The sequence below is a fragment of the Phallusia mammillata genome, chromosome 8 (assembly GCF_965637545.1).
Source record: "Phallusia mammillata chromosome 8, kaPhaMamm4.hap1.1, whole genome shotgun sequence".
Taxonomy (NCBI): Eukaryota; Metazoa; Chordata; class Ascidiacea; order Phlebobranchia; family Ascidiidae; genus Phallusia; species Phallusia mammillata.
This window is the reverse complement of record NC_137259.1, coordinates 9,542,648-9,555,240: the sequence shown is the minus strand read 5'-3', so window position 1 is coordinate 9,555,240 and position 12,593 is coordinate 9,542,648. Positions and strand designations below refer to the sequence as shown.

The 12,593-nt window shown below is 35.7% G+C and overlaps 1 protein-coding gene across 2 annotated transcripts in view; it reads right to left on the bottom strand.

Moving 5' to 3' along the window:
• Nucleotides 1-12,593, bottom strand: part of LOC145204665 (ER degradation-enhancing alpha-mannosidase-like protein 3) — a 74,711-nt gene that overhangs the window by 20,401 nt on the left and 41,717 nt on the right. The window contains exons 10-12 of one of the 2 annotated variants that reach the window (XM_080077258.1): nt 9,512-9,679; nt 9,093-9,188; nt 6,642-6,845 (exon numbers count right to left, since the gene is read on the bottom strand). In XM_080077258.1, coding sequence (XP_079933384.1) covers nt 6,642-6,845; nt 9,093-9,188; nt 9,512-9,679 — 468 coding nt within the window. The remainder of the gene's footprint in view (nt 1-6,641; nt 6,846-9,092; nt 9,189-9,511; nt 9,680-12,593) is intronic. The other variant, XM_080077259.1, reaches the window with a different exon arrangement.

Here is a 12,593-nt window from a genome sequence, read left to right as displayed (position 1 = left end):
AAACAAAGTGGGATGCACATCTACATAACTACATCTACCATCTGTGTAAATTTCAGCCAAATCCATCAAACATTTGATGGAAAAACGAGTCGGACAAACTATGGGGAAAAAATACCCATATTAGGGGGCTAGCGGTGTAAATCCTGGGGTTATCAACAAAATCAAACTGGGATGCACATCTACATAACTATATCTACCATCTGTGTAAATTTCACCCAAATCCATGAAACATTTGATGGCCAAACAAGTCGGACAAACTTCGGGGGAAAATACCTATTTTAGGGGGCTAGCGGGGTAAATACTAGGGTTATCAACAAAAACAAAGTGGGATGCACATCTACATAACTACATCTACCATCTGTGTAAATTTCAGCCAAATCCATCAAATATTTGATGGAAAAACGAGTCGGACAAACTTTGGGAAGAAAAAAAAGGAAGAAAAAAACAAGAAAAACAAACAAACAATTTGAGTAAAATCAATATGTGTCCCCTTTAGGGAAGGGGACCCATAATTAGTAAAATAACTTACTATTTTGATTAAAACGCATGTTTTACATGAAGTAGTAAAGAAAATAGGAAAATCAAATAGAACCAATTCATAAGTAAGTGTAATGTCATGATAGACTGCAGGAATTAATGTGTGGAACTTTCAAATCTCTCTTTACAGGTACTGTCTGGGATACTCACGTTATAAATAAAAAAGCAACTATAAGGGTGGCTTAGCAAATTTTGCCATTGCATATACACTAAAACATATTTGAAATGTTAACATATTCCAGCAGAAACTGCAAGCAGAAACTCATGGGTCCCCACACATGCAAAGTTGTAAATAATGCATTTCAAGAGATAACAATGAGAAAGTTTGGCGTCAAACACAGTGATCGGTACTGTGCCTAAATAAATACGCTGTATGGAGTACAAACTATTCAAATCCATTCCATTCATACATTTATTAAAGTTTTTCTATTTGATGACTATCTGAGAAAAAAGTGTTAAATAGTGAGAAAACAGGCTAAAACACAACAATCAGCTCCTATTAATGGTGAATTGCACTTGACTGTAGTGGTCTAGTGGAGTAAATGATAGGTACTACAAAGTTTAACACAACAACCAACACCTACGAATGGTACACTCTACAACAGTGGTTCTTAACCGGGGGGGCACGAGACATTTCCAGGGGGGGCGTGAGCCAAAAGTTAAATAACCAAATTTATTTAACTTTGGACTCACCTCCCCCTAAAATTAATTTTGCAATTGTAGTGTATTGTTTGCGAGCACCACGTTTTCAAAAAAAAAACGAATATTATGATGCGATACCTTATGGCGTAACACAAATTTTAAATAATGACATACAAGGCAAAGTTTTTGGTTTGTCAGTTTAGAACAGGGTTCACCAAATTTTTTTAACTGCGGGCCGGATAATTTTATTAATCACGCGCGAGAGCCGCATGGGTTACAAGCCCTGACGCAGCCTTTCCCAAACTGGCACACATGAGGCGATTTTGACCAGACCACAAAGGGTCTTCATGTCTTCCTACGCTCTTATTTGTATTCTGTTTAATTGTAAAACTATGAAAAATCTAAAACTGTCACATACCAACTAATGGACGTTTATTCTACCACAAAGAACTAAAAAGGCAATTGTTCGCACACAATTACTATTCTTTGCTTTTGTCTGTGACGTAACAAACTGCTTTTGGATGATACTTATGCCTTGTAATCCTGTTAAACCAGGTAAAATTATTGCCAAAATGTATAATGAATCTTTACACTTTTAACGCCCCTGGGCCGTAATTAGGTGATCCCTGGTTTACAACATAGGCAACGGAAACTTCTTGTAGTTCCATTGCTGCATGTGTTCGAAAAAACTGTCGTTTTTTGCCTGTTTCAGGGGGGCGTGAAGTGCCCGACAAACACCTTAGGGGGGCGTGGACAAAAAAGGTTAAGAACCGCTGCTCTACAAACTGTCCAAATTTCCTTTAATTCATACATTGTTTAAAAAAATTGAACCATTTTGGGGGGCTAGTAGAGTAAATCTTGGGGCAACAGGGTTAAACACAACATTACACACCTATAAATAGCACACTCTACAAGCTATGTAAATTTCATTCAATTCTGACATTGTTTACAAAATTGACCCATTTGGGGGGCTGGTGGGGTAAATGTTGGGGTGACAGGGTTGAACATAACAAACAACAACTATAAATAGCACACTCTGTAAGCTGTCCAAATTTCATCAAATTCAGACAATGTTTTAAAAATTCCCCCTTTTTAGGAGGCTAGAGGGGTAATTATTGGGGTTACAGGGTTAAACACAACAATTGACACCTATAAATGACAAATTCTGCAAGCTTTTCAAATTTTAATAAATTCTGACACTGTTTAAAAAACTCACCCATTTTAGGGGTCTGAAGGGGTAAATTTCGGGGATAAAGGTTTAAAAACAACTAGAATAGTGGTTTTCCTGTATATTGCCAGTTTATATATACTACATCATATTTAACGATGTATCCCATATACCATTTACTATATTTATTATGGATATATATTGGCACCTACATTTCATTGGGTCCCTATCTTTTTCCTGGCACTTTATAACATAATTGTTTCTGCAAGCATAATCTAATGGGTCCCCACACATGTGCACATGCGATTTGGTAACAGAAAAAATAGGGCACAATCATTGTTAAACTGGAATAGTGGTTTTGCCTTATTCCATTTTACAGAAACTGTGCCATATTTACGCACCATTCATTATAATTGTAAGGGATATATATTTTATGGATACATTCAGTATGGTACAAATATTTTTGTGGCCTATTATAACATAATTGTTTTTGCAAGCAAAAACCAATGGGTCCCCCCACACACATATATTTTGAATTCGTAACAGGATGAATGGTGCATGCATATGCTAGGTAAGAATTTGAATTGAACAGATGACATTTGTCGTATTAAAGAAATATTTATAAACTTTTGTTTTGTATCAGTCACAAAATCAACCAGAAACGTTTAACAAAGTTTCAACATTTTTTTCCTTAATAGCCCTTTGTTTGTTGAATTAGGATTTTTAATCCACACATAGCGTTCCCTGGCGCCGTTAAGTTTCTACATACCAACAATATGATTGCTTAGCTGGGCTTTTTATGTCCAAAACCTGTTCTGAAACAGCTTTATTAACGCTTTAAGTTTGAGAAGTCATGTTACACCGGTGTAACAAATCGTACTGCGTTGTCGCTCTGCGTTTTGAAACACGAATAAGTTGACCTACATTAACGTTTACAGCGCAATATAACTAACAACGCAACATCTTAATTCCAACCAGTGAGAAAATGGTCAAGTGACGACTGCGTTCATGCGTGAAGCAGAGGCATTTTTTTCTATGCGCCACTATCGTCAATCACTCCCATTGCGTCAGCTGTGCACTGAGCGAGCACAAATTTGGCTAAAGATAGCACGTAAAAACATATTTGGGGCTGTAAGAGTAATTACCAGACTTGGACAACTAGATTTTTTTTCGGTTTTTCAAATTAGATTAGAATTAAAATTAGAGCATCTCCTTTTTTTGCAAATTAGATTAGAATTAGAATTAGAATTTTCTCAAAATCTAGAAATTAAACTAGAATTCAAACTAGAATTAGATTTAAGCCAATCAACTTTAGTTTGTTTCAAATTTAAACTTGTAGATTTGCACATTTAAAACAATACGATTCGGTGCGTCTAAAACGTGTTTAAACGGAGCTGAGTGCCAAATTTCACTGATAAACGTGTTTCAGTGATGTAGTTTGGTCTTGTTAATTGGATGGTTTTGTGCGTTATGGTTAAAAAATGCATGCTCAGATCACATGCCTAAAAGTGCCGTTGGACAAACTAGCAATTTTGGGAAAACTGTGAATTAGATTAGAATTAGAATTGGAGCTTACTCGATAATTCTAAATTAGATTAGAACTACAATTACCGCCATTTTGCTCTAATTTGCTCAACTAGACAACTAGAATTATCTAGTTGTCCAAGTCTGGTAATTACAGAGCCGATTGCACAGAAATTTTTAACAGCCAACAAGGAGCACCCTATCCACAGCTGTTAAAAAGTCAGCAGGTTAAGTCTTGTATTTCTGACCTCATTAACATGTGAACAAACAAACAAATATTTGGGGGTAAAGGGGTGAAAACGGATATATACAACTTCAAGTTACAAAATACTTTAAAATACGCTGCAATGTACCAATCAAAAAATTATGAAACTCCAGAATCATCTGCTTTAGCAAGTATAGCTGTTTTAAAAATTTCACGTTTTGGGGGGCTGTGGGTGAACCGAGGGATCAAACGGGGTCAAAATCCACATGGACCATCTTTAGACCAATATCTATAATGTGTGTAAATTTGAAAAAGTTTGAACCATTCTTTCTTAACCGAAACGTGAGAACAAATCCGCGTTAGACGAAAAAAAATATAGACAAAAACAATATGTGTCCCCTTCAGGGAAGGGGACCCATAACAAACAGCTCATATAAATGACAAATTCTACAAGTAGTCCAAATTTCATTCAATTCTGACACTGTTTAAATATTCACCCACTTTGGGGGGCTACTGGGGTAGCTGATGGGGGTATACACCCAAATGTATAAAATATAGAACCACAATAAACCAATGAATAGTCCTGTAAAATTTTGATTAATGTCTGAAATTTTGACCACTAGGAGGTGTTTTAAGCAACAACCCATAATGCTTCTGACGTCATCAGGCTGTTAACACCCCAAAACCAACCCACAATTAATTTGGGTATTGCTTGCAAAATCTACCCATTTTAGGGGTTAGTGGGGCTACATTGTAACACATAATACATCATAATGGCATATTCTACAAATAGTTAAAATTTTATATTGGCGCTTAAGGATGAAACACAATAATTTACACCTATAAATGGCAAAATGAACAAACTGTTAAAATTTTATCAACTTTAGACATTGTTTAAAAAAATTCACCCATTTTAGAGACCTAGTGGGGTGCGCGGGGCTACAGGGTAAAACACAACAATCGACACCTATCAATAGCAAAAATAAAAAAACTGTTTAAATTTCATCCAATTCGGACATTGTTTAAAAAATTCACCCATTTTGGGGGACCAGCGGTGTAAATATTGGGGCTACAGGATAAAACACAACAACCGTCACGAAATTATGGCAAAATGACAAACTATCCAAATTTCATTCAATTCGGACACTGTTAAAAAATTTACCCATTTTAGGTGGCTAGTGGGGTAAATACTGAGGCTTTCAAGTGAAACAAAACAAATGGTACATTTACATGCCCAGATCTACCATCTGTGAAAGTTTCATACAAATTCATCTAACATTTCATGCCAAAAGTGTATGGACAAACTTTCACTGAACAAGAAGAAAAGAACAGAGAAGAAAAAAAAACAGAGTGATAGGAAGATGTGTCCCCTTGATCTCAGTTGTGAATTAAAGGCTTATCTCAGTTGTGAATTAATGTTTATCTTAACGGATATGGTCAATCTGGTAGTCCCCTACTCCAAATCTTACTTGTGCAGCGTACAAGGCAGGCAACAGTGCTTGTGATTCTGCTTTCGGTGGGTTCACTGCTGAGGCTGTGTAGTGCCAGACCCGAAAAGACTACTGTTATTGGGTTTGAGTCCCACTGTCTGCTAGATTTTTCTACCCCACTTTGCCATATCATGATGAATGCTTGATGACCAGCTGATTCGGTAAGACACCTGACACCTTTAATGGACATGGCCTACTATGACAGCATGACATAATAACTTAGTGCAGTTTTTGCTAAAACAAAGGCTTATCTTTTCCATTACGGCATGTAGTAACGCACATATTAAGGGCATACAAATGCATCACACATTAAGTTAAAACAAACAAAGGCTTATTATTTTTTCAACAAACAAATATCACCTGACCTGTTATTTTCTAGCACTTTTGGGTTAGTATACTGCTCAGTCAGTTGGGGGCAAAAGAGACAAAAAAAAGAAAAACAGTATGTGTCCCCAGAAAATGGGAACCAATAGTATCTGCTTAATTGCTATGCTGTTTAATTGTGTGACTAGATTAGGTAATTTGCTATATATTTTTAGAAGTATGTGTGACTATGACTTAAGTCAGTGGTTCCCAACCAGTGTGCCGCGGCACCCAGGGGTGCCAATTGCAATGCTCAAGGATGCCGCGAGGTATCGATATTGCAATACTGCAGCCCATTCTTTATGTTACCTTTAACCTGTTAAGTGTGGAATTTATTTATTTCTAACTGAGTTTCAGCGCTGATTAGGTTTCGCATCTCGCAGTTATTCCCGGCGCCTTATTTAATATGGTTATTTGAAATGCAGAAACCTAAAAAAATTGATCCAGTTTTGCCAGGGTGCCGCAAACTATTTATCTCTTTGATAGGGTGCCGCAAGGTCAAAAAGTTTGGGAACCACGGACTTAAGTCAATAACACACTTTTGCAAAGAATAACATATGTCATCATAAAGCAAACAATTCAAACAAAGGAATAATGTGCAATCAACTGTTCCATCTTCTACTTTTATCACCTAAAATTTTGGCCAAGACATTGACACAAAACTTAATTTAGTGCAAAACTGGGCCAACCAGTAATAGTCAATAAATCCTACCTCCGGGAATGATACATTGTTGAAGAAGGATTTTTGCAATGACAATTTTAAAGGTAAAACATGTGCTTCTGTTGTCAAAATATATTTGTCAATTGCAATTCCAACTTTGTTATTTTCAGGAGTAAACAGTAAATACAAATACTTGAACATCTCAGCCAGAAAATATGAATCCATGCGGTCTTCATGTGTAAATGTACGGACATCCTTTAAAATAAAAGGGGCTGAAAATTGGATAAACAAAGTACCAATTAGATAACTAAAGTTAGATGTGGAATGTGGTACCAACATGCACATTTCTACACATCAAGTCATTTTGTGTTTCTTGTACAATTTTAACTAGAAGGATGGCTTTGCAGGTTTTGCCATTGTACACACACTATGACCTTTTTTGGAATGTTAATATATTCCCCGCATTAAGTTTATATCGGTTCCCATATTAATCACTGTTTTGTATGTTTCTGCAAGCATAAACTCATGGGTCCCCAGACATGCAAAGTTCAAGAGATAATTAATGCATTTCAAGAGATAATCACGAAAAAGTTTGGTTTTGTTAGGTTAAACACAGTGATCGGTACTGTACATAAATAATCATGCTATGTTAAGTACGAACTATCCAAATCTTATTAAATCACCCATTGTTTAAGTTTGTCCTACTTAATTTTCTATTCTAAAGGAAACAAGTGGTAAATAACGGGACCATAGGGTAAAAAACCACAAACAACCACAAACAGCAAAACAACCACAAACAGCAAATTCGACAAGCAATTTAAATTTCATTTCAATTTCAACATTTACCCCACTAGCCCCTAAATATTGGGACTACAGGGTGAAACACAACAATCGGCACCCAATTATGACAAAATAAACAAACTGTCAAAATTTTATTCAATTCAGACACTGGTTAAAAATTCAGGGCTAGTGGGGTAAAAACTGGGGCTATCGAGTGAAACAAAACAAATGGCAGTACATGACCATATCTACAATCTGTAAAAGCTTCATTCAAATCCATCTAAGATTTGTTACCAAAAGTGCATGGACAATCTTCATGGCGGAAAAAAATAACAACAACAAAATGAGTGAAACTAGAAAGGTGGCTTTTTGATATTCTTCCATTTTATATAATCTATACGATATTTACCAATTTACTATACACATCATTTGATGTACATATATGATTGTTTTTGCAAGCAAAAACGAATGAGTCCCCACATGCGCGTTTGTGCGGATTTAACGTCCTGGTTATTTTTAGATTCTTAAGAAAAAACTTAACCAATTTTAGCAATAACCCAGCTTTAAAAGTTTTGTCTGTATTCTTTTTGCATCATTATTGTCATTATATAATTACAAAAAAAACAGACAATTTTAGCAAAAAATTCTATCCCGGGATTTTTTCTTTGTCCCGGGATATCCCGGGACAAAAATTGAATGCTTTTTTAGTTGCACTCTTCAACCAGAGGTGCGACATCCACTGGGTTTCCGTGAATTAAAGTGTTCACCGAGGTTTCTTGCAACAATTCAAACAGGAATGATAAATAGTTCTGCTGTTGCGAACATTACAACAGTGTTAGAACCCACGTTATAGAACCCAGTTTGTCAAATTCGCGCTATAGCTCTCCAGTTGGTAAAAATCTGGCAATTTGTAAAATTCCAAGACGGCGGTGTGGTTATAGCGCCATCGACGTGTGTCACAAGATTGTGGGTTCTAATCCTATCTCAGTAGCTGGAACCTGATGGGTTGAACTAAATTGGACTTACCAACTGACTAATTTGAAAACTGATTTCAACTTAAAAAAATATTCAATTAACTTAGAAAATAACAGGCTGCTCTACGGTGGCCTTCTGAACATATTGCATTGATGCTTTGCCGGCCCACTAGAAATAAAAATGAAACAAACAAACTAATATTATAAATTTAACAAAAATCGAATAAAATCCCGGGATATCCCGGGATTGAGGTTGTTTTTGTCCCGGAATCCCGGGATAAGCCAAAGTGGCAAATTTGAGAAACCCTAGTCATAAGACTATAACGCTCCCTAACTGCCAAAAATGACAGTATTACTCTACAGAAAGTTTTCGTTTGTAGTCTCCTGCAACATTGACTGTTGGGAATGTATAACATTTTGGAAGCTACTGGGGTAAACACATCTACACGATGGGACTATCAAGTCAAAGAAATAAATGGCACATCTACATGACCATATCTTCCATCTGTAAAAGTTTCATCAAAATTCAAGAAGCATCTCATGGCAAAACACTTTGGGCAACTATAGAAAACAAAAAATTAAGTAAAATCATGGACCAATGATTAGTTGGTGTGGTCCTTTATTGTAGAGGTCAAACAAGAAACAATATATTACTCAAATCAGACATTTGTGTTGATCAAGAATTAAAAGTATACTTTTGACCCGACCCTGAGAACAACAAAGAGAAGATGGGCACTTTTCTTGCTACCTTTATGCCAGCAAAACCACACTTCACACGAGCTCTTTTTTCTAGATTTTCCACAATAGTTTTCCCAACTTCTATATAGTATGGATCACCGGTAGCCTGAAAACAAAATTGCAGTCATACATGCGACTTTTCATTGTTCAGTAACATGTCAATGTTTGTGAGCAAAATATTGCATTTTTCTATAATTTTAGTATACACTATAGTTAAACCTAAAACTTTCAGTACTTTCAAGCAACAAAATTGTATCATTGCCACAAGTTTAAGTTTTGGAAAAGAAATGTTTTTACCGATACTAAAATACTTTAACATTTTCTTGATATTCTATCACATTTCAGAATAGTGACATTTTAGAAGTTATGGTGTTCTTTTTTATAACAATGCAAATCAATGGTAAACAGCACAACATACGATTTTGGTACCTTATATAAAAGGTAAGTGCTTTCAGCAAACTCAGGACGTAGCGGATACTGGCCCCAATGAATATCAAAAGAAGTGGTAAATGCCTCAGGAAGAAATGTATGCCGAGTGAATACTTGATACAAAAGTTCATGAGTCCTTATAGCAGTTTGCACATCTCCTTTTAATACCTGTCACATGTTAGTAACAGTTGTATATAAGACAAACATTTATTTAAAAAAAAACACGTATTTTGTTCCAAACCACAACGATGGATCCTATCTGCTTAGCCCTTTTTATTACACTTAAAAGAAATGTTCAAAAGGCTAAAATAACACAGCCAAAAAATTTCGCCCCAAGCCTAAATATTCATATATTTGTTTATCTATTTGTTTACCCACCAATTTAAAATAGCACTTAGACATGGATATTACTTAGCTGACAAATTCAGCACACTCAAATCAGTCTGTGACTTGTTATTGTAAAACACTGCAGATGTCGATTTCGCCCCAAAATATGACATGATCAGTCCTTATTCAAATAGATTGTAACAAATACACAGACTGATTTGAGGGTGTTGAATTTGTCAGCTAACCAATGTCAATATATGTCTGACGGGAATCATCTGTTGAGTATCCGTGGATCAGGACAATTTCTGTATTAGTACATAAATATTAGATACAGATGTTTGAAAAATGTAAAGGATATGTATATTTGTCACCTACTTTCATTTGTGTCCTCTTCTTTAACTAAACTTTAAAAACGAAACTGCTTCTGTTAGCATGTATGCGTTTGGGTAAATAGTTAACAGCAAGCCCATTTACATGGAACGTTTAAGCGCATTCGATACACATTTCTCTCGTTTTCGAAAAAGAAAAAAAGGCAAGCGTATTAGACTTCTCCGATTGTCGATACGCTTGGCACTGGTGGTTTGAATAGGCTTAGACGCTAATACGCTTAAGAGAACTTTTTTGTGAACAAGTAGGTCAACTCAAAATCATTGCTAGTTTTTTAGTTTTTGTGCCGAATATAACGGGGAAATTTGTAGCTAATGCTGAGCATACGGCCCACACACCAAGTTGCATATTTATTAAAGTTGTTTACATATAACACAGAAGAGACTGCAATGAAACAAAGTTTAACAGATTTGTACAGTCATATAAAGGACTTTTCTAATGTAATAATGCATGGCCTGAACATGTCATATAGTTTTAGTATCTACAATTTAGAAATTAGCACATATTACTATTGGAAAATGAAGTCAGAGTGATCTATACATTTTGCATATTTCTTCCAACTATTCCTGAGGGTATAACATGTCTAACTCTAAACAGTACGACGCTGTACTTTAGTAAGTATAGCCGTTTAAAAAATTTTCTGTTTTGGGGGCCTGCGGGTGAACCGCTGAGTCAATCGGGGTCAAACTTCAGGAGGATCACATTTGGATTATTAACTAACATCTCTGTAAATTTGAATAAATTAAAAAAAGCATTCCTACTTGACCAAACGCGTCTCACAAGCCAGCGTTACCAAAACCAATTATTTGGGGTTTAAAGGGTGAAAAATGGGTGAACCTGAAAAAAAGATGCAAAATTCTTTAAAAAACCGTACATTGCACCAAACAACAAAGCATGAAACTCCTAGATGATATATATACTTTAGTCAGTACAGCCGTTTCAAATTTTTACGTTTTGGGGGCCTGCGGGTGAACTGCTGGGTCATTCGGGGTCAAACTTCAGGAGGATCAAATTTGGATTAATATGTAACATTTGTCCAAATTTTAATAAATTTGAAGCACTCTTTCTTGACCAAACGCGTCTTACAAACCAGCATTAGACAAAAAAAAAGAAAGAAAAATACGGACAAAAACAATGTGTCCCCTTCATAGAAGGGGACCCATAAACATAATATTCACTTCTCACTCACTCTTGCTGCATTGTTTAAGTATTTTGGGGTTCAGGGTACATAACAAGCCAAACCCATAATTAATGTATTATCATCTCCAAAAACCAAAAGCCACAGTGTCAGTAAAATATTATTCATTTTGTGAATCATACCCTTCAGGGAAGGGGACCCATAAAAACGAAATTTTGGTGTTGAAAAGTCTAATCCAGTGACCAGTACTGTGTATAAATAATCTTGCAATGTAAAGTATAAATTATTTAAAACTTATTCTAATCAGACATTGTTTAAAGTTTGTCTTATTTTAATGGACATAAGGGGGAAATAATGATACTATTGGGAAAAACACAGCGATTGAGACCTACAAATGACCAACTAGAGGTGTGGCTTAGCACATATTGCCCTTGCATGTATACTATAACCTGTTTAAAAAAACATTAATATATTTTCTACACGTATTTTATATTGGGTCCTATATATCCACTGTCTTTTATAACCTGGGCTTTTCTGCCAGCAGAAACACATGGGTCCCCACACATGTAAAGTTGTAAATAATGTAACAAGAGATAACTATAATAAAGTTTGTTGTTGTAAGGTAAAACACAGTGATCGGTACTGAGCATAAATAAATATGCCATATGGAGTACAAACCATTCAATTTTCATTCCATTTATACATTTATGAAGGTTTTTCTCTATCAAAGAAAAAAGGCTAAAACACAACAATCAGCTCCTATTAATGACAAATTGCACACCGTTGTAGGGGGCTAGTGGGGTAAATGACAAAGCTGCAGGGTTAAACACAACAATGGACACCTATAAATGGCACACTCTACAAGCTGTACAAACTTCATTCAATTCAGACATTGTTTAAAAAAATACCTTTTACGGGGCTAGAGGGGTAAATATTGGGACTACAGGGTTAAACCCAACAAATAGCCCCTGATAATGACAACTTGTACTAGCTGTCCAAATATCATTCAATTCCGACAATGTTTAAAAAACTAGGGGGTTTGGTCACTGACGGGGTTTGATATGCAAAAGTATAAAATTTAAAGCCACAATGACCCAATCAACAGTTATGTAAAATTTTATCCAAATCGCACAATGTTTAAAATTCTGACCACTATAGGTGTTATTAGCTACATTAGTTAACGCTTCTGACGTCATAAGGCTGATAACACTAGTGATGCACCGAATCCAC